This window comes from Xenopus laevis, chromosome 1L (assembly GCF_017654675.1).
Source record: "Xenopus laevis strain J_2021 chromosome 1L, Xenopus_laevis_v10.1, whole genome shotgun sequence".
NCBI lineage: Eukaryota > Metazoa > Chordata > Amphibia > Anura > Pipidae > Xenopus > Xenopus laevis.
The window spans coordinates 104,093,971-104,116,831 of NC_054371.1; the positions used below are offsets into that span (position 1 = coordinate 104,093,971).

A 22,861-nucleotide genomic window follows, 5' to 3' on the forward strand; every position below is an offset into this window, starting at 1 on the left:
TCAGTTCATGCTTATGTTTAGTATACAAAATACAGCATTTCTAGCCTTATTCTATTTTAGACTTTCCTTGTCCTTTAACTGCTTCAAATTCTACCTTTGTATCACCAAATCAATGTTATTTTTCCAATTGATGCAGACACTGCACTCAAAATTAACATGACTTTTTTTGTATGATACAAGGTGTTTCATCTTAGGTAAAGATAATTTTAGGGCATTAACTGAAATGGTGCAGTGGTGTAAAACTGGCAGTGTCGGACTGGGACACTAGGGGCCCACTCATTACTAACATTCTCCCTCAATCAACCTCTATTCTCCTAGTCTGTTTTCTTTATACTATAATCAATTATTCCATCTCTTTGTTCTCATAGAAATAGTTAATGCCCATGAAATATGCCAAATGTTTTGAAGCAGGAGGGCCCACTGACACCTGGGCCCACAGGGAGTTTTCCTGGTATCCTGGTGGGCCAGTCCGACACTGAAAACTGGGGTTTCATTAGAAACAGAAAAGACTGCATAATCTGCTAAATATTGAATTAATTTTATTTCAGCTTTGTGAAGAATGACCTACTTTATATGTGCACAGTTATTGAATGAGGATTTTTAGCTTACACACTGATGCAAACTGTTGGTCATTAAGCATAAAGTTAAACCTATAATGCACAAGCACAATACAAAAAGTCCTTCTTGTTTGCAGCATCCTGAATCCTGTGATTCCAGAAGTATCACAATGAAGTAGAAGGAAGTACTACCATAGAAATACTTATTTCATTATATTCGCAGCTAAAAATACTAAAGGAATATGTTACAAAAAGAAAATTTTACTCAGTAGTTAATTCATATTCAACAGATACACAAACATAATGTATGAATAAGATACAAAAACATTTTGTAAAAAATAGGTATTTACAGTGGTGCACTGTGGTCCATAATACGCCCAATAGATAATTCACTAACAGACATCAGGTTAAACACTGCAACAGTATGATCTTTTCATTAATGCAGAAGCGATGCAGCACTACCATCAGATTCTCAGTGCACCGAGATACTTGCCGTTCCATGGCAAGTCGAAAATCTTCTTTGACCCCTTTGGTTATGCCTCGTGTCACTGTATGATGTCTGGGATAGAAAAATGCAGAAAGGTTTTGTTGGTAAGAAGGATTTAGGGTCATTTATGTGATATGTTGTATACAAGGCATGCAGAAAATACATAGGAAAAAAAACTTTAAAAGATGGAAGTAAAATGTTTCAATTTCATGTTATTCCCTTCATTAGAGATTTATTTAAAAAAAATATTGCATATCATACCAGAGGAGACTGTGCTTCATATTTTTGGTAAATGTGTTAGTTTACAATGAAAATACCAAAAATAATGAAGTCAGCCTTATTAAAACCCTGTTGGCAGTTTATGGGGCTGCTCAAACAAGCAGGTATTTAAATGTATGGCCAGCTTAACGCTCAACAAAAGGGACTAAAGCTGGCCATACATAGGCTGATAACAGCTGCCGATTCGGTCCTTCCAGACCAAGTCGCAGCTTATCTGCTTTTGAATGGGACACTCAGACACCCTGCCCAATCACTATCTGGCCAATCGCCATCGAGGACTGCTTCGGGTGTGGATATTGCCATTTCCCTAATGGCCTGCATTTCCGTCATTGTGATCGGACAGTTCAGCCCGAGGGTCAAAAAGTTGAATCATCCTGATATTGTCCAACTCAAGGTGGGCATGCAAGGGAAAGGTCGGCTCATTTGGTGACCTCACCAGACAAGTGGCTCTTTAATATATGGCCAGCTTAAATTTTCCTAAGCCTATGCTTTGTTTGTAGTTTTTTTTATGCTAGTGTCCCTATAGACGTGTCATGTCTAAAAGACATCTCTTGTCATTTACAAAATACAAACACCAGTCATTTATGGGAGAAAACCATATGTCACAATACTACAGTTAAATGAATGCAATAACATCAAATGAAAATAAAAAAATTAATGGATAAAAATACTAGACACCAAACTGCAAAAAGAAACAAAAACAAACTATGAGCTGTGAGGAGAAGATGTTGACTGATACAGCACATCATGAGCAAGCTTTGCTTTGTGGACGTGGTACCTGTCAGCAGTTGCTATGCTGGCCTGTAGGACAGGTATGAATTCCTGCTGCAGCAACCCCATGGTATTGCTAGAGGTCCTTAAAAAACAGTAAACAGCAATATTCAAACACCCAAAACAGCTCATCCTTAGCTGAAAACAACTCTACAGTGTTAAAAAAAAAAACGCTTCTAAAAAGTGCTGGGAGCTGCGATATGGGTATTATGATAATGCATTCCTATGTTACATTTATTTATATATAAACTTTGCTTACAGTATTTTATTGTTTGGCTAAAGTTGCTGTTTGTCACACTAGCACAACAGCTTTCTTTGAACTGATTTTTTTGCTGCTTTGTGTTGCAGACAATCAAAACTACACTATATGCCTAAAAGTATGTGGACACCTGCCTGCCCAATGTCTGATTTGAAAACCATGTGCATTAATATGAAGTTAGTCGTCATTGCCATGATAGCCTCTAATCTTCTGGCTAGACTTTCCTTAAGATGCTTGAACATTGTTGCCGAGATTCGTTTTCATTCAGCCACAAGAGCATTAGTGATCAGGCCTAAATTACAGGTGGAATTCCAATTCATCCCACAGATGTTCAGTTGGGTTGAAGTCAGTTCTCTTTCCTGGTAAATCAAGTTCTTTCAGTCCCATCTCAGCACACCAATATCGTATGGAACTTGCTTTGTGTCTGGGAGCATTGTAGTGCTAAACCAGGTGAGGGCCGACCCCAAACTGTTGCCACAATATAAGAACACTGAATTGTCAAGAATGTCATTGTACACTGTAGGGTTAACGTTTATTTTAATGGCACCAGGGTCCCAAGCCCAAATGATTAAAAAGAACTCAATCCATTATTTCTCCTCCACCAAACTTTGCAGTTGGCATTACGCATTCAGGCAGGTAGTGTTCTCCTGGCACCTGCCAAACACAGACTCTTCCATCAAATTGCCAGATGGAGCAGTGAGGTTTATTATTTTAAAGAACTTGTTTCCAATGCTTTAAGACCAACAATAAATACACTGACACTACCCCAGCTAATGTTTTGCATTATGTATGATGATGTTGGGCTTGCATGCAGCATCCAGACACAGTGTAAAACTCAGGAGAGAGAACACCAGCTGAGCTCATTTTACACTAATAGTCTGGACACTTTTGGCAATATAGTGTAAATATAAAGAAACAGCACTTAAAAGGAACAAAGACTGCACTCCACCTGCTGTAAACATGCACTTCAACTTGTGTTTATTAGAATGAGTAAATATCTATGAAGGTTTTCATGCATCCAGAACATATTGTACAGTGTTTAGTAGTGGTCTAATGGTCTAAAATCACTAGACTTGCTAGAAAATATTTCCCCACTTACGCAAGCTTATTAATGTGCAAGGGCAGTTGTTTTATAAATACTATATACAGATAGTATAGTATACTATATTCACCCTCACAAGGATTTTAATTACCTTAAAACTAGCTAAGTTATTTACAATTTATTTGCATAACCATCAATTTAATATTATGTGGCCAGTAAATGTTATGTCTAATAAATGACCAACTACAGTGCTGGATGCCTACTACTGAGTGGTAGAGAAATGAAACGCCATTACCAGTTGGATCACTATGATTGCACAGACTCATTTTACTGGCCTTAGTAGAAATTAAATGCTACATACATAGTGGCAGACTGGATTACCCAACTGGGATTTAGCTCAAATTCTATGTTCCTGTGTGGTTAGTTTTTCATATAACTTACTTTAGAAGAACTCCTTGATTTGGGATGAGTTCCAGGTGAACCTTACCGCCTTCTTGAGTCCTTAAATATGCAAACTCCTCTAACATGTCAATATCTGATGTGGTTATTAAGTAAGAAACCAATGTATTTTTTTGCTCATCTGCATTATAGAAATAAAGAAATCTATTATATATACAGGCATAAGTATGAAATTAAAAGGGTGGATCATGTTTAAGTTAACTCTTTGTATGTTATAGAATGGCAAATTCTAAACAACTGTTTAATTGGTCTTAATTTTTGCAGTTTTTAAAATTATTTGCTTTTTCACTGACCTCATCTAAATTACAAATGTTCTGTAATGCTACAAATGTATTGTTATTGCTACTTTTTAACTCATTTCTATTCAGGCCCTCTCATATCCTAGTCTCTAATTTAAATTAATGCATAGTTGCTAGAGTAATTTGGACCCTAGCAACCATTCTCCACTGTTCAAATGAATAGGCTATAGTAATGTTTCCACTGGGCTCATCACACTTCTGTGTCTATTAATATTGATCCGATTTCTCCTAGAAATTGCAATGGCAGACCAGTCCTGCTTAATTCCCTTTGCACACAGGCTGGGATAGAAGAGAGCAGATGTATGTATTTTGTGGCGAAATAAGCTATGTTTTGTCTGCACACAGGCTAGGATAAATGAGAGAAAAGGGAATTAAGCGAGACTGACGTACAATAACTATTGCTGTGGAAATCAGATAAAGATTAATGAAATCAGACACAGATTAAAGTAAATGTGTTCATACTCTCCTTCATTAACCATAGTTTTTCAGGCAAAAACAAAGCCTTTTTTTGATAATCATGTCAAAAAGAAAAAAGGATACTTGTGATATAGTTGAAAAAGTTTTCATACTGAAAATTTCCCTGCTGACATATCTTGGAGATAGCTTTCAGGAACAGGTTCTCTCCCTTCGGCCAATCATGCTGAAGTAGCACAATAACATGACCCAGTGCCATGTCATCCCGGTTATCTGCAAATGCTCTGAGCTAATAAAGCAGCAAACTGTTAGGAAAAGAATTCTAAAAATACAAGCAGCCACACCTAAAAAGTGTATACAGGTATATAATCAATTATCTGGAAAACTTGGAACGTAGAAGATCCTTCTGTAATTTGTATAACCATAAAGTAAGTCTGCTAAATTACTAAATCACTAAATAAACTAAGTAGGATTGTTTTGCCACCAATATGGATTCATGTAGCTAAGTTACCATTAAGTACAAGGTACTGTTTTATTATTACAGAGCAAATGGAAATCACTTAAAAATATTTGCTTAAAATGGACCCTGTGGGAGATGGACAACACATAATTTGGAGGTTTCTAGACAACGGGTTTCCCAATAAGGGATCCCATGCATTGACAATGTCCCAATAAATTACCTTTCACTTTTGAATGCATGCACAGAGGAGCATGACATCAGCCCATCAGTGCACACAAACAGGGGATTTCAGTTTGGAAAAGTCTACATTATGAACATTCAGGCTGAAATTCACTGTGAGCACCGATGGGCTGATCCCATGCCTGTCACCACACACACATTTAAGAAGTGGCAGGCAGTGGCTTCTGCACTCAAATCGTAAAACAGAAGTTGCTATAGTCTGTTAGAAGTTACATTTTGCCATACTCTATTCATTTGTATGAGAGTTTTAGAAACATATTTACGGACGAACACTTTAAAGAATATGCCCCCAAAAATTCTACATAATTAAAGGGTGGCAGAATTTCACCTCTGACAGACTGTGATGAGCTAGTTTACCCTATGATAAATAAGTATGTTCAGTTTTTAAGTTTTAATTAATGTTAAATTAATTGTAAGTTTTTATTTTTCTTACAGAAATAACTTACTTTTAAGGAGTTAATGACTCAGCTTGCAGTTTTAGCCTTGAAGCTGCCATTGTCTCTCAGGCTGGCTGGCTTTGAGCTAACTTTTCCCTTCCTATCTCTGAGCTAACTTTTCATTCCCCATAGCTTTCCTACAGTGGAAGGAGGGACAAATATTTATAAACCATGGGCTGTGGTATGACACCATTGCAACAAGGACACCTAAAATATATATAACTTTCTATAGTGGTATACAGAGAAATATGTTTTAACAAAAAAAAAACCTATGTCAGCAAGCTGCTTGTACGCATGTGTATATAGAAGTTTATCTAGTATAGGTCAATCTAAAAAAAAAAACCTATACTAGATATACTATGACCTGGATGAATGAAAATCTTCATAGTCATATATAGAAGTTATTTTTCCCCACAGACCTTGGGAAAGGATTATTAATGCAACACACAAATGCTGACAGTATTATATCTGCTAACTGGTTTCATGCATTACTTATCCCTATATCATGTACATACCTTCAAACTTGCCAACATAAGCTGAAGACAATAAGGCATAACAGATTTACTTGTACAGGGCAGTAATTTCAAGTCAGAACCTGTGGAGCAAATACAAATAACCAACAAACAATGTTGTAATTAAATTAGGAGACGTTAGTGAAGAAGTGTAATTTTAACTGTCCAACAAAAATTCCATAATGTACTAAAGTCTTGGTAGCCAAATGAACTCAGCTGTGTAATGGCTGTTTGTATATGGAGAGAAGAGAATAATGAAAAATAGGCTACACACAAATGAATCCCATCAGATGACATTACAGTGAAAAAAAGCTTGTGCAATTTTTGGATGACAAACTTTTTCAGTACAAGTTCAACTTGTTTTGTCCCCACAAGCCCCTAAAGTTGGGCCTTCAAAGGGAGTCTTCAACAAAGGCTGGGGGTTCTTTGGCCAAGACCCTTTTAGCTCATTAAAGAAGTACAGAAATAGGAATATATAGGCGACTGTCATCGTGTACTATTTTCAAGAATATTTAAGTCAGCAAATACAAGTCAAAAACATATCTTTGAAGGTGTATCTAGGAGAGACATTCTCCAACATACCGTAACTTATGTTCAGCTATAAGTTTATAGTGTAGTGAGAACAATGAATAAAAAGAGAGAAAATTTTCTTCTTTAAAACATTCACTGCATCAATATGATCAGATATGATTATTAATAACTAAAGTGACATTGATTTACACTAAACTAACATATCTTATTGCATAAATGTGGTGATCACAAAACAGACCTTTCCTGAATTTAGGTTTTATTTTGGAGGGCTCTTCTTGAATTCTGGTACACTCTTGTACAGGAGGCACAATATAGTTCATCAGGTCCAAGACTTTTTCACACGTCAACTAAAAGATAAATGTTTTCAGACCAATTTCTAGCAACAACAAAAAAAAACACGTAAAGGAAAGGCAGCATTTAAAAAATGGATGTGTATGTTCATATGGGTGGAGGGCATGTATACATATAGTCAAACAGTTGAAACTTGCTAGGTTTGCACTTACATCAGTCTAAATTGCATATTCACGTTCAGGATCAGCCCCTATGGATTTTTATTGAAATTTAGCTTAAAATGGAAAAAAAGGAATATGACATTCTACTAAAGAACAACCATAATTACCCTGTACTCTCCTAATGCAAAGTGGCAAGATGCAAGCTGAATGATAGCCCTCTGCTGTTCCAGTGTCCCCTGAGTCATGATCTGTTGTGAGGGGGAATGTGAACCCTGAAGTGCTGCCAAATGGTGAAGGCTAGCAATTGCCTTCTTATGTTGCCCCTGTATATAAAGAAAGAAAGGGGGGGGGGTGACAACCAGATAAACATAACCAAACAAGCGTAATAAAACCATCAAAGCACTATATTTATATTAAAAAGTAGCACATTCTTCAGTTATATGAAACACCTTATACATTATATCAGAAGGAATACTAAGAAAAATAAAGATGCTACAGGTAACAGTTGATAGGTGGCAGAGATGGATCCTTCCATAGACAGTTATGTTTATAACTATATGTTTAAAAATGTATCCTCCTCACATAATAGCCACCTATCTACTTTCAACATACAGGTTGTACATTTCTCTTGCTAAAGGCACTTGAGCCCTCCACTATGCTTGGAGTGTTTAAACTATGCTTACAGAATTCCTTTATTTTTAAAGTTAGGGATACAACAAACCCAGGATTCAGTTTAGGGGATGGATAAATGAAGCAGACAACTTTACTTCAGATTATTTAAATTTGACTATGAAAAATATGGTCCACGTTTGGTTCTGTATTCAACCAAATCTATTGTCTGAATATTTGGTCAGAACCATAAATTGTGTATTTGCTACAAACAAGGAAAAAGGTAACAATTCAGTTTTAGTTTGGTAAAATAATTGCTTTAAACTTTTGAATATTATCTGACCCATAACATTCTCTTTACTTCAACCAGGAAGACAATACAATATGGCAACGAAAAACCATTCAAAATTCTCTTTGGTTCTAAGAGTCGATTTTGTTAGGGTATGCATCTTATATTGTTGGGGGTGGATTTCTCACTAAGGCATTGCGCTCAGTATTAGCTGCAGATTACTCACCTGATAAATAACCATGTCTGTGAGGAAGATCCTTAACCAGAGCCATGCATCTGTCTTCCATGGCAAGCAAATTCTGGAAAATTCTAAAAATTTTAAAGGCCTTAAATTTGTGCTAGATATATCCGAAAGTGAGGATATGCTTACATAGAATAAAAAATATAAATAGCAGCTATAGTTAATTTAAAATCAAATCAGTGGTTTGAATTTAGTCTGCATATGTACAAAACCTGCAGTTTACGATTGACATGCAAGTTAACATGCAAGTTGCAAAACAGTAACTATCCTTCCAACCTACCGTAGAAGTATTAAGCAGAGCTGAGTAACCTGCACTGTGATAATGATACTGTTATTATTCACACTGTGCTCTACCCCATATAACAATGGGCTTTCTGCAATTTGAAGACAACTGAAGCGGTAAAACTCTGGGTAAGAGTATTCTTTTAAACATACATACAATCATGGGTATGCGTGCTGATGCTGAGGCCTTTTGTTGAAAATCACCTTGAAAATTGAGGGTATATGCTGATTTACTGTGGGTCCCATGTAGTAACTCATTTGCCTTTATTTTTATAGTTCAATTACAAGTCAAAGCTAACTGCTGGTATATGCCACACATTGTCAAATGAGTTAGTGAAATGTACCTTTTTCCAATGCTTCTGTTGAATGCAGCAGGTCCCAACATTCTCTTGCTATCTTAAAGCATTCTAGCACTTCATTTGGATTAGCCAGGTCATTCTTATTAACAACAACATGGCGATTTCTGCCTTTGCCAGAGCCATCCTCATCATCTGAGCTCTACAAAAGGTAAAAAAAAACAAAATGACCACAAGTTTATCACCAATGTGCAAGTATATGATCAGCACAACCCCAACATAAGATTATGGGGCGGATATAACAAAAAGTTACAATTTCCGCACAAAATAGATTTTCCTAATCAATAAATATTTAACATTCATTTACAATAATGATTTTTTTTACCTTTTGTGCTAAGAAATATGCTGAGAAATATTTTTGTAGACGAATACTCCATGCACATTGGTTTGTCAGTTTTCCAGCCAGATTATAAAGGCTGCTGTTAAAGGTTCTGGTATACCATGTAACTAGAACATGTTTTGCTTAAAATGCATTTCCATTACATTTTTTAGCCATAAGAGAAATATTACCATGTTTTTTTCTCTGCTCTCTGCAAGTTTTCTTCTTTTGTGAATATGTTTGCCAGGAGTTAGTTCAACCTCAGTGTATATGTTTGACAGATCTTCCAAAAGAACAATAGGTACTTGATTTGTTGTGTTTGGCCCTTTAACAGAAAAATAAAAAATTAGCAATTGTGTGCTTAGTAACTGGTATGCTTGACAACTTTTAATTAAAATCAGCTTTCTCCTCCCAAACAGCACTGCCATTTTTCACTCCATAATGTCACTGCTATCACCACTCTCTCTCCCCAAGGACCACAGCACAATTTCCAAGTTGCCATCACCTGACCCGTGGGCTAGGAAGATTAGAACATTTGCGTATTATAGGAAAATCTGAATGTTTTGCCAGGCTAAAAATTGCACAGGTGGCAAAATGCTAGAACTTGCACTGTGCAATATTATCAACAGAACTCAAAGTTCCCTATGCCTCATATGCTATCTGTGTTATGCAGAAAACACCATTATGTAGCTAGAACTGTATTTGTATGGAGAATAATATACAACCCCATACTTCCCAAATTTTTTGCACTCCTGCCTGCCAACATGTGTACCATTGAAAAATAAAATAAAGTTAACTTTTAAATGAATGTGGAGGGCATATGTTTAAAATTACGCAACACATATTTGTGTATTTGGTACTTTGTGTGTGCAATGTTTTTACTAGTAATACACCATAGGAAGAAAAGGCATTTTATATGTACCAACCTTGAAAGAGTGATGGTTGAATGCTGCCGATATATTGAAACACGTTCTTAAAGAAAACAAGAGTAGTTGAGTAGACAACCTGATTTTTATATTTTGCGTGGGCTTCATTTTCAAAGTTCGTTATGTATCTACAAAGATCTTTCACGCGGTGAAAAACATCATTAAAAGACCTGATAAGATAAAACAGAGTAGAAAACAGAGTTGGACTAAACAATTCTTCCACAACAAAAATTAAACTAAAAAAAAAACCTACTAAAATAAAGTGATTTGAAACAATACAATTATTCTGGCTATTGGCTAGACAGCTATATTAAAAAAAAAAAAAACCACCAAGCAACATTCATTTATGAGAATGAGAATATGCTGGGCTCACATGTGTATTGTTGGCCCATGGTCAATGGGTAGTACAGTGTAGAGTAGCAAAGTTTAATCAGACTTTAGTCACTGGGATGCACAAGTTCATAAATTCTGTTGATGCAATTTCTAGGAATTCTCAGGATATTAGAGATCACTCATATGATTACAAATATGTATGAAGGCCAGTAGATGCAGGTGTGCCCCCATAACAGAGGAGGGGCAGCAATGGAGGTACAGGTAAAAAGCACTGGAAAAAGACACATGGTATTTATGTGTCTGCTTTTTATATGTGATGCCATTCTTGTAAACAGCCATCACTATTTGCTAGGGTGGTTGCTCAGTATTGTGCAGTACATGCACTTAATGACTGGTGAGAGCTACTGATGAAGCATGTTACCAGAACATGTGCAGTATAGAATTTACAGGCTGGCACATAAAACCCAAGAGAGAGCGAGACCACCACTAAAAAGTATGTTTTATTACAATAAAGGTACAGGTATAGGATCCCTTATCCGGAAACACGATATCCAGAAAGCTCCGAATTACGGAATGGCTGTCTACCATAGACTCCATTTTATCCAAATAATCTAAATTTTTAAAAATGATTTCCTTTTCTCTGTAATAATAAAACAGTACCTTGTACTTGATCCCAACTAAGATATAATTAATCCTTATTGCAAGCAAAACCAGCCTCTTGGGTTTATTTTATATGAATTTCTAGTAGACTTATGGCATGAAGACCCAAATTACTGAAAGATCCATTATCCGGAAAACCCCAGGTCCCGAGCATTCTGGATAAAAGGTCCAATACCTGTATAAAATAGTTGTAGAGTTTACAACCATTAAACACAACCAATGATAATTTATTAAATTATAAGTCTCCCTTACCTTGCTCCTTTATCCATCTGCCATTCGCAACGCATACCTATAACCGACAAGATTTTAAAAAGCCTTTCCCAAGGGTCCAATATCTGTGATGATTTTTCAGTCAAGCCTTCAATAATGTATTTTTGAGTGCTCCGTTTCGTGGGTGATAAAAGGTCAGATGTTTCCTGTGCACCTAGATACAAATCTTAATTATAAAAACTTAATAAATTCCAACAAAAGGGTTCAGATTGTTCCATGTCTTCCTGGTTAACATGCAGCATGAGCAAAAGTCTAGGGAATCAAACCTGGTTCAAACTTAATTTATGCCATTTCTGGTTTTGTGTCATTAATATTTACCTTGATGCTGGTTCTCCATTTGAGAAGATCGGGTTACATAATTGATATAAAATTCGGCAGCTTTGTTTAGGTATTTATATAATAAGCTGGCTGGCAGTCGAACATCCAAGTTGTTTATAATAAGAGGCAGAACATCACAGACTATGAGGGAGAAAAAAAAAAATATATTACAATATATGGACAAACAATCCCTGTTTTGTTTAAAGGGTAAGGCATTTCTTATACTGTAATAAAGTTGGAATAAACAGCTTCAAAGCAGTATTTTCAAACTGCACTTGAAAAAGGGTTGTACCCGAAACATGTAGTGTTTTGCACTGCTAATAAAAGAAATACATGCAGTTTGAAAATACTGCTTTGAAGCTGTTTATTCCAACTTTATTCCAGCTTTATTCCAGTATCTTGTACTTTTGGGAGTGTGACACCGGCTCCAAGGAATTCACAGCGATATACTTTCTGAACCTTAACGCTGGGACCAGCAACTTTTACTTTAAGGCATTTCTTTCTTTTTGAGCAGGATTCGACCGAATCCTTCTGCCCAGCCAAACCGAATCTGAATTTGCATATGCAAATTAGGGTCGGGGGAGGGAAATCGTGTGACTTTTTGTCACAAAACAAGGAAGTAAACATTTTTTCCCCTTCCAACACCTAATGATTCGGTTTGGTAATCGGCCAAATCTTTTGCGAAGGATTTGGCCGAATCCAAAATAGTGGATTCGGTGCATCCCTACTTTGCTGAGCTGGCTGACTATTGTTACTTTGTATCAGCAGCCAGCTGTCCTTAGACTGCATCTTCCAAATCCCACAATTCCCTGCACATGTGATTTCAATAAGGAACAGAACATCATAGTGCAATGCGTTCTGGGTTATATAGTTCCTGCATGCTGTCTGTAAACTGTGGAGAAGTTGTTACAATTTGTAACATCAGTGTTTTAGTCCCACCTTCCCTGCCAGGATTTCAGATGATGCAGAAAGAAAAGAACTGTTAACCAGCTGGATTGCAGCATAAAAATGGCATTTATTCAAACAGGTAACTGTGATGGGTATATTAGAGGTTTCTGTGTTATGTGGGCTTTGTAAGCCGGAGTTCCCCTGTAAGTATAACACATACCAAACAACTTTCTAAAGCAGTTTACAGGAGATTCTTGGTCTTCGATATTCTCAGCCTCTAATAATGTCTCACCCAAGCTTACCTAGAACAAAAAGAGACAGACTGAAAGAGAGGAAAGGGGATAGGTAAGCAGGCCATTAATAATCACCCCTTTAAAGTGGATATTTTGTTCTTGCTGGTACAAATACAGCTTAATGTATTAGTAAAGATACAATATAAATACATTAATTGCAAAAGCTTTAGCTACACAGAGGCTTCACAAAAAATATAGAATAATAGACATGCAATAAGCTTCTCTCATATTGGTAGCCACCAACATGACATGAAAATGCTGAAATCCAAGCTTTATAATAGAACTATAAATGTATTCTAAAGAAGGCCGTCTTACCCCATGTTGTACCACAGTCTCTGGGAAACGCCTCAACAAAAGCAGCAACATCTCTGCCCGCTCCAATGTGTTGAAACATTGCTCAGTAGCTTTCAACAACATATCACATTGAATCCGACCAGGTAGTGCCTCAAATAAACCTGATAAATAAAACAGTTCACAATGACCACAACCACACATTTGTATTATGCATATTGGGTTACATTTAGTTCCATCAAATTGTAATTGTTTTCTAACAAAAAAAAAACTAATGAGGAAATAGTAAGCTAAATCTTAAAAAAAATATTTCCAACCATTGCAGTGCTGCTCAATGTTGCATTGCACCTATATCCTATACAAAAATACAATATGTGCTACAATAAAAATAGAAACATTTTAATATTAGCTCTTTTAAATAGTCTGAGCTGGTACACATATTTTCAAGATCACCATTTGCCTTTAAAGCAGACTTAAAGGGGTTGTTCACCTTTGTAACAAATTGACAAATCTAACAGTTCACATGAATAGAACAAACTTTTCCATAGAAATAGTTAACAGAAAAAGTACAGTTCAAGAGATATTCACCTCAGAAGTGTCCCTGTACTAATCCTTCAGTTCCACACAGACCCTGTGCTGGGAGGGGGTCACTGACCCCCAAAAACACTACAGTGTTCACTTCCTCTTCCTTATATGACATCACACATTGTACTGACAGCTAACTTAACTCCTATTGGCTATGTCTGCTGTCAATCTGCCACTGCTTCCTGTGCTGGGCTGTGTTGGGGAATTTGAGCAGCATTCAGGTACTGAAGAGAAACTGTTACAAGTTTGTGAGAGGGAGGGGGAGTGTGGGTTGTGTACTGCAGAGACTTCAACTGTGCAGATGGGGGGGGGATCAAGGTGCTTGGGACCAGGAGTTTTCTGGATAATGGATCTTTCCATAATTTGGATCTTCATACCTTAAGTCTACTAGAAAATCATGTAAACATTAAATAAACCCAATAGGCTGGTTTTGCTTCCAATAAGGATTAATTATATCTTAGTTGGGATCAAGTACAAGGTACAGGTATGGCATCTGTTATACAGAATGCTTGCAACCTGGGGTCTTCTGGATAGCAGATCTTTCTGTAATTTGGATCTTAGTACGAGAAAATGGTGTAAACACTAAATAAAGCCAATAAGGATTAATTATATCTTAGTTGGGATCAAGTACAAGCTACTGTTTTATTATTACACAGGAAAAAGAAATCATTTTTAAAAATTTTAATTATTGGATTATAATGGCTACTATGGGAGATGACACTTGTACTTTCCAGAAATCTATTTTTTTTTTTTTGGGGGGGGGGAGTCCATGTATTATTTTGTGTATTTACCTCATAAAAAAGGTAAAATATTTTTCTGGTATAGATCCCTATATCATGAAAAATATAACTTTTTAATTTTTTGGTATTTAGAGCTCTAAATCTTGTTCCAGAAGTGGAACACTCAAAAAAGGTATTGTTTTCCTAGGTAAATTACGGCCCCCCCCGGGAGAGCGCACAAAATGTTCAAAAAAAGTACCTGCTCTCATCACTGCTCTGCCTGTCACTTAGGGCTGCCACCTCACCCTTTTAAAACCAAACACATATGAAATCCACAGCCTGCATGGCTAATTAGCAATTCATTTAGATGCATGATACATGGCTGCACAGAAATCAGTTCAGTCTGCAGCATCTAAATGAGTTGATAATTAGCCATGCAGCCTGTGGATTTCATATGTGTTTGGTTTTAAAAGGGGTGAGGTGGCAGCCCTACTGTCCCTGCTAGATGTGTAAGTTACATACGTTTCTAAGCAAGTCAGTGCTGGTTTTGTTGCAATTTTGTAAATAACTGACATTATGCTTAATGCCAAAGGTTGCCAAACAATGTTGCTCCTTCCTTTTCTGCAGTATTTGTCTGCTTGGCTGTGTGATTGTTTGTTACAAGGCAGGTTTGTTTATATGCTGCGTCTGTTAACCTCTGCCATTACAATTGAGTAATCAACCAATGACCATTCAAATTATGTGACTAGTTACAGTTCACAAGCACCCAATAAATTACTAGGAGGAGGGCAGTATCAACATCCAATAGGAAACAAGTAAGGGCAAAGCCTGGGCATGATGATGTCATCATCTAGGAAGTTCTTGGTGTGTCAGGTTCAAAATAGGCCACTCCCATCACTTCAGAAAACTGGTCAGAGAGACAGGAGAAGTGCTGAGTTCATAGGTATAAAAATTAGCTTTTACAATGGCATTTTTACTTTTTGTTATGGAAAATGGTTTTTCTAACACATTGAGAGCATTGTTAGTGGTTTCATAAGATTTGTACATTGAAGGTGAACAACTCCTTTAAAGCAGACTTTAAAGCAACTTTGTGTTATTACACTTATTTTTCCATATGCTCCGCTGCTTCTCTGCATTGACAGGCACAGCATCAGTCTGTGTTCAGACAGAGAGAAAGTATAAGTGCAATACTTTTGCATTTTTTTGCAGAAATCAACTATGTATCTGCACACAGGCAGAGACATGGGAGCCCACTGGCGCACCACACTGTTAATTATATATATTTAGGTAGATTTAAAATTAAAAAATAAACTGAATTTGTTTAATAATTTATACTAGATGGACTCCTTGTGCTTTTTATTACTTCAACCAAGATCTACATCTAATTTCAGTATAATACTAAAATGGCTTTTAATCTAAGACTGTTTTGAATCCAACATTCTAAAATACAATGTTGTACAGAAGCAATATTTGCTAATGTGTAAGCCGTATTGTTATTTTGCTTGAAAAACTTTCTGTGGTGCAGAGGTTGTGACTAGTAATGAAAAGAAAAAAAGGCAAAGAAAACCCTATACCTCTTAAAAACTGAGTCTGTTTGTCCTGACAGTCATTCCTGAGAGCAGCTGTAATCACTCCAATTTCCCTCCAAACTATAGGCTGGTCTGGGAAGTTCACAAACCTAAAAAAGGGAAAATTATAGCATGCCAATTCATCAGGAAGAGACACACAATTTAGAAGGTATTAGTAAGAGGTATTAGAGGAAGCGCTTTAAATATCCAGAATCAGCATATGTTTTTTTAACCCTGGAGACTATAACTGACCTGTTTTAGTGAACCTATAACTTGAAGTAAACTGACATTAACATTGTATCTGGTAAGCAACTTGACTTTTTGTTTTAGATTTAATTCTACTAGATACTGTATACCAAAAGATTTAATCCATCAGTCTTCAAAATTTTACAACCACCAAAATCATCCACGAGGCTAAAATCTAAACTTTAACAGAGCTTGGGGCTCACCCCAACAAAAAGTCCACATTCATGAAAGGAAGTACGGAAGCAATAGAAACATAACAATATTAATAAAGTAATTTCTCCCTTTAAATTCTTCATAGTGGAAGATGCAAACTCCAGGAAAGTTATTGTGAAAGAATTGTTTCTCTGCATAAAGAATTTCAATGTCTGGCCCTGGAAGCTATGGTTTTCTGGAAGGAACAGGCAGGCCAGACAATCCATTCCTGTGAATCAGTTTGCATATTTAAGCTCACTTTCCCCAGGAAGTCCTGTGGAAATGTATTTTATTGCAATGGGAACGTTAGGAAGATCTCCTTGAGCAGGACACAGCAGGAAGGTTACTCATCAAATGTGTCCAGTGGGCAGCAGGTATTTTTTATTTTTTGCATTCTGAAATGGTCATTCCTGTGTGTAAATAAACTGCCTGTAAAGAAAGTGTCTACGTACCTGCATACATACATACATACAACATAAATAAATAGCTCATTCCAGTTATCATGGTTTCCTTCAATCAGGTATGTTTATGTTTAAAAATATATTTAATAAATGTAAGTTCAGATACTGTTTATGTACCATCTTTACATAAGCCCAGCTGAATGAGCTCATGCCAAAATGCTGGGTATATTTTCTCTTTGAAAGGCTATTCTCCATTCAATTCAAATTCAAAAACCAGCTGACACTTTCTTTTATCTATCAGTACCACTGCATTGCCAGTTATATTCTGTTTAGTTTGCTGTTGAGACCACTTCATGGATTTTTAAGTGTGGCAAAACTACCACTAGAAGAAAAAAAAAGGCCTGAGATAAAATAAGTCTCAATAAAGCAACATCTGAGGGTTCAATAATAGCTAGAGAATGTAAATAAATAAGGACCCCAATACACATTATTGATGTCTTGGCCCTATCTCCACTACTCAGTCATACACAAGTAGCAACAAAATCTACGTTGAGCAGCAACAATCGCTAAGCAGGAGGAAAGAAACTTCTATGTAACTGCCGCACATACACACTCAACAGTCCATACATTGTCTCCTACTTCTGGTATAGCACACACAGCATTCACTGCTTTGGGTGATACTTTGAGCCCACCTCATATAAAGCTAAAACTGAGCCACAGGGCATTTATGCAAAACATAAGCTGAGAGGAGATTAAGTTTCATACTAAGCTATCATGAACACAAAACATCAGAAAACTAGATCACTCAGAGGCCCATAGAGAGTACTCACATATCATATAGCAGCCGGCCAGCAGATGCAGTTTGTTCTGCATTTCTTTCAATACTGTACATTTCATACTGTAAGATGAAAAACAGTAATTTATTTCTCACTCTAAATAGACAAATAATATTTACATGAATTCCATACAGCATAATGCACAAAAGGGAGAAAAAAATGAACATTTAAATCTCTAGCAGTAAATATATTTACCTATAGGCACTTTATATTTTTTTCATATGTCGTTTGTGTTAAAGTTATCGGATTCAACATAAATCTTGCTAAATGTAAACACAATTATATCTAGTATAGGTCAATACTGTTGCCACAAAGTAGAAAGCAGAGAAGAATACAGCTGCAATTCCCACCACTGCAATGGTCACAGAGTTGACATCACTACAGCCAATGCTAGACATTCCACATGCTGATATTGCTTTGTGTGCGGATTACTAGACCCTCCATTGCTTTTAGACCCTCCAGCAATGGAGGGTCTAGTAATCATCTGCCTTGTATCAAAAGTCTGGGCCACCAGGGCAGAGGATAAAAAGGGACAGACACTGCTTTAAATTGCAAAATATATACAAAAAAAAGAATTAGGCAAACATATATATTTTTGAGTTCACATTCCCTTTAAGAAATGGCTCATCACATTTACAGTTTAATATTTAAAACTCTGTTTTTCTGCTCACATAAAGTGATGCATTTTGAATAAAATATGTTCCAGGTCTAGAAATGTATAGGCTATACCTTCTGCGGCTAGCTGCCCAATGAACTGCAGGTCACACAGTGTCCCACAACAGAGCTATGGACTTAAAGGTTCACCTTTCAGGTAACTTTTATTATGTTATAGAACAGCCAATTCTAATAAACTTTTCAATTGGTTTTCGTTATTTAATTTTTATAGTTATTTGCCTTTTTCTTCTGACTCTTTACAGCTTTCAAATGGGCATCACTGCTCTTGTACGGCTACAAATGTATTGTTATTTTTACTTTTTATTACTGATCCTTCTATTCAGGCCCTCTCCTATTCATATTCCAGTCTCTTATTCAAATCAATGCATGGTTTCTAGATTAACGTGGGCCCTAGTTACCAGATTGCTTAAGATGCAAATTGAAGAGCTGTTGAATAAAAAGCTAATTAACTCAAAACCCACAAATAATAAAAATGGTCTCAGAATATCACTCTACATCATACTAAACGTTATCTCAAAGGTGAACAACCCCTACAACAAAGATAATAATATCACTGATCATCAATTTTATACAATTATAATACAAAAAATGCACAAATTAAACACTGGAATGTTCAAAGCCCAGCCCTTCAAATGATGTCTCACTAATTCCCTGTCATGCAGAAGATGCTTAAAATTGTTAATGAATAGAAGCTGCAGATACTCAGAACAAGCCTGCCACAAATTGTGCTGAAGATCCATTTAGAATTAGCGCCAGTTCGTGTGTCTCAGATAACACTACGCACCTGAATATTAAAGTCTTGAGGGTACAGTGTGCGCGCTGTAATGAGCCAAGCTCTGGCCGCGCACGTATCTTCTTGTACCAGTTCCCGTGCTCTTCGCACTAGGAACTCACAGTCACCAAGACCCGCCATCACTGAAACACTCGAAGCAGTATTTTGACGTCATCTTTACGCGACCAAAACATCGCTACGCCTATTCCAGCAAACGCCAACCAATGGTGTTTTCTAGCAGATCGAAGTCGGAATGCGTGGCTATAGAGCGATAACATAGTCTTACCGGTCCCAAAATGTCACGTGGTTTTTAAAACAATCAAAATTTTTAAACGGGATAGAGTACTCCGGTAGCTCTGAGTAGTGTATAAAAGCCGTATACTTTGACTGCACTGTAAGAGTTACATTTAAATGTAACTTTTTATCTGGACTTCAATGATGTTTTTTTTTCAGTTGCTGAATTTTCCACCTATATCTGTAAGGGATTATTTTAGAACAGAATAATGTGGTGGTCCTTGAATGACATTTTTTTTTTGGGGGGGGGGCAGTTCTTCAGCAAAGCTGTCAGACAAGAAATGTTATTCCTTGTACATACATTAGGCAATTCTAGGCCTATGGGTGATAGCCCAAATAATAAAGAAGACAGTTCATATAGGAAAGCTAAACTAACAGTGGATTTTAAAAAAAAATGTGTGATTAGCTTAAAGGTATTGTGTAAAAACAAGAATTTGCCAGTGCATTATACTCCTTTAAATATAGAAGAAATGTGCATAAAAATATGTTTCAAGCTGGTTTATTAAAAAATTCGGCAAAATTACAACTAGTCTTGCCCATCTGTTCCACTTCCTGCTGCCTCCTTTCCCAGGCTGTGCAAGGGGAACAAGAGGCATTCTGCTCACTGCACTGTAGGATAGGAACCAATCAGCGTCTATGGACCTTATAGGGAAATGAAGGCTGCCTTTGCCTGTGTGACTGCAGGGAAGTGATTGACTATCCCCCTCCTACTGTGCTTCTGGCAAGGACCTTCAGGACATCACACCCTCAGTCTGAAACACAGACAGAGAACATAGCAGATCTATAGGAATCTTGAACCAAGGGGCCAGTTTTAAAGATAAGATTAATTTTTAGTCCAAAGTAAAACCAGCACCCTTTATTATTCATTATTGCCAAATATCGGGTGGGTTTTCACCAGTACTGTATGTCTCCTTAAAGACAAGTTAAGTCTGCAGTAATTCAAAATTCTATCAGTATAATTTCATGACAACTTCCTAAATAAACTTAAAGGGATCCTGTCATCGGAAAACATGTTTTTTTCAAAACGCATGAGTTAATAGTGCTACTCCAGCAGAATTCTGCACTGAAATCCATTTCTCAAAAGGGCAAACAGATTTTTTTAGATTCAATTTTGAAATCTGACATGGGGTTAGACATTTTGTCAATTTCCCAGCTGCTAAAAACGCTTAGGTTTGTGCTACTGCTACTTGACAGCAAATATCTATGGTACCACTCAACAAATAAGTATTAAATAAAAATACGAAACTATGGTAGAAATAATAAAGGAGAATACACTCACAGTTCACCTCAGTCCCAAGGTGCAAAAGACCAAAAACACTGTATCCAAAAGGATGTGAGGATCCCAAAAAATAAAGAAACAAATGTAAAAAGTAGAAAAATTTATTAGGACATGAAGACCTAACGCGTTTCGTGCCTGTCGGGCACTTACTCATAGCTGCCCCTGGTCATGTGACTGTAAAGAGTGATTGAAGTTCATCAGAGCGCAAGTCACATGACTTGGGGCAGCTGGGAAATTGACAATATGTCTAGCCCCATGTCAGATTTCAAAATTCAATATAAAAAAATCTGTTTCCTCTTTTGAGAAATAGATTTCAGTACAGAATTCTGCTGGAGCAGCACTATTAACTGATTCATTTTGAAACATTTTTTTTTCCCATGACAGTATCCCTTTAAAAATGCATACATATGTGTGGTTGTTGCAGTATAAGTTAATAAAAACACACCTGAGTTTTTAAGGAATGGTTTGGCAAGCATTAATAGTTCTATTTTTTGTAAAGGTGGTCATAGATATAACAATATGTTGCAGGAAAGATTGTTTGTTTTCAATACAGACATTTGAAACTGAATCGTCAGATATACAGGTAGAAACAATAGAATTGTACCTATATATGACGATTAAGGAATAAATCCTATGCAATTTTCCCAGCGCTTCCCTTAACTTTTAGTAAATGGGCTCATTCATCAATACACGTTGTATGAAGGAGGCCACAAGGCATCCGAAGTACTGTGCTGCAAAACTTTTATTCCAAAATACACAACATGTTTCAAGTCAGCAAGGACCCTTTCATACAACGTGTATTGATTAAGGAATAAATATTGGCCCATGTTCGATCACCCTCAAAGACACCCAATCAAAAATTTTTGACTAGGATGATCAAAAAGTCAACCGAATATCATACAAAACTTCATTTCGTAGGATAATATCTGTACGTCTATTGCCACCTTTGCTGGTGAAGAATTCCTTTCACCTGCAGACAGAAGTGTTCTATAGACCACATTCATTTTCTTCTAGATCTGTAATCAGAAATAATAAGTAATCCATGCAGTTTTTTATGATTAACAAAGTATTGTTTTGCCCAGTTGCTGTGTCCCAGACATGCTTTACAGTACACAGTAGGAGGGAACCTCTGTATGATTGCATACACAAGAGCAAAATAGTGTAATTTATGATTAAAACCGTAGTCAGCATTATGGGGGGTAATATTCAGCAAAGTAAATGTCATGCTCAAATCCCAGTGCAAATCCTTCCTATCTCCCTACTACTCTTTGTCCCTTATTATGACTAGAAAATGCTGGCAAGCTTAACTGGAAAGAAGTGGGAACAACTTTGTACAAAATAACATGTAACAAGTATAGGAAACTGGTCAGACCTGATTTGGATGTTCTTCCTGTTTGTTATTTTAAGAGCACAGATTCACAGAACTGATTAGATTTTGAGCTCTGCTTTTATCCAGAAAACAGGTTTAAAAGAGGTTATATTGGCACTGCTTGTGTCTGTTCTATGAAGCATACTTTTACCTGATAACTACCATAGTAAAAGTCAAATAAAATCAAAGTGTTCCTTGTATGTTCAGAAAAAATAGTTTTTTTAAAGCAGCAGTAATAGTAAAAACAAGTATGTATTTAGTTCAACATGTGCCATTAAGTCTATGGCACATGGGGCATATTGACAGCTGCTTAAAGAAAAAATGCCCACTGCCTGCTCTGGGCTGCTTTTGCACTCCGTACATCAGTAGTATGTACATTTCCCTGCATGGGTGATTATTCCTTAAAATGCAAAAAGGATCTGAATTTGGGTGACACTCATCTCTTCCTATATATGCCAGTGGGAAGTGATTAGAGGTTAATAGATGGCAAGTTATAATGATAAAAACTTATCTTTGACCCTGAGATATGTCACACAAACCATTTAGTTCTCAGAAACATCTCCATGTGGGGAAAAAATCTGACACAAAATGCCAATGGGCATATTTTACAAAATGTCAACAGTTTTAATCCTTTCCTGACGGTCAGGAAAG

At 36.6% G+C, this 22,861-nt stretch overlaps 1 protein-coding gene across 4 annotated transcripts; it reads right to left on the reverse strand.

Moving 5' to 3' along the window:
* Positions 1-522: 522 nt before the first annotated feature.
* Positions 523-19,459, reverse strand: ints10.L (integrator complex subunit 10 L homeolog). 4 transcript variants are annotated; one of them, XM_018254253.2, is made up of 18 exons: positions 19,281-19,459; positions 17,816-17,883; positions 16,153-16,256; positions 13,299-13,438; positions 12,911-12,992; positions 11,803-11,943; positions 11,467-11,638; positions 10,222-10,391; positions 9,487-9,620; positions 8,965-9,118; positions 8,324-8,406; positions 7,367-7,522; positions 6,986-7,094; positions 6,220-6,299; positions 4,694-4,856; positions 3,837-3,930; positions 2,102-2,179; positions 523-1,116 (listed from the first exon to the last, which is right to left on the reverse strand). In XM_018254253.2, exons 1-18 carry the CDS (start codon positions 19,407-19,409, stop codon positions 960-962), a joined length of 2,214 nt encoding a protein of 737 aa, XP_018109742.1. In that variant the 5' UTR covers positions 19,410-19,459; the 3' UTR covers positions 523-959. The 4 variants fall into 4 exon arrangements, with proteins under 4 accessions (XP_018109742.1, XP_018109748.1, XP_018109751.1 ...); XM_018254259.2 differs by lacking the exon at positions 2,102-2,179 and having other exon boundaries at positions 19,281-19,457; XM_018254262.2 differs by lacking the exons at positions 2,102-2,179; positions 3,837-3,930; positions 4,694-4,856 and having other exon boundaries at positions 19,281-19,458.
* Positions 19,460-22,861: the final 3,402 nt, after the last annotated feature.

Excerpts from the sequence above, each read along its gene's own strand:
- ints10.L (XM_018254253.2), bottom strand. The coding sequence starts at position 19,409 with ATGGCGGGTCTTGGTGACTGTGAGTTCCTAGTGCGAAGAGCACGGGAA. Across the intron at positions 7,095-7,366 it reads TTGCATTAGGAGAGTACAGG|TTGACGTGTGAAAAAGTCTT; the intron begins GTAATTATGGTT and ends TTTATCTTTTAG. Across the intron at positions 2,180-3,836 it reads AATCAAGGAGTTCTTCTAAA|GACCTCTAGCAATACCATGG; the intron begins GTAAGTTATATG and ends CTGTTTTTTAAG.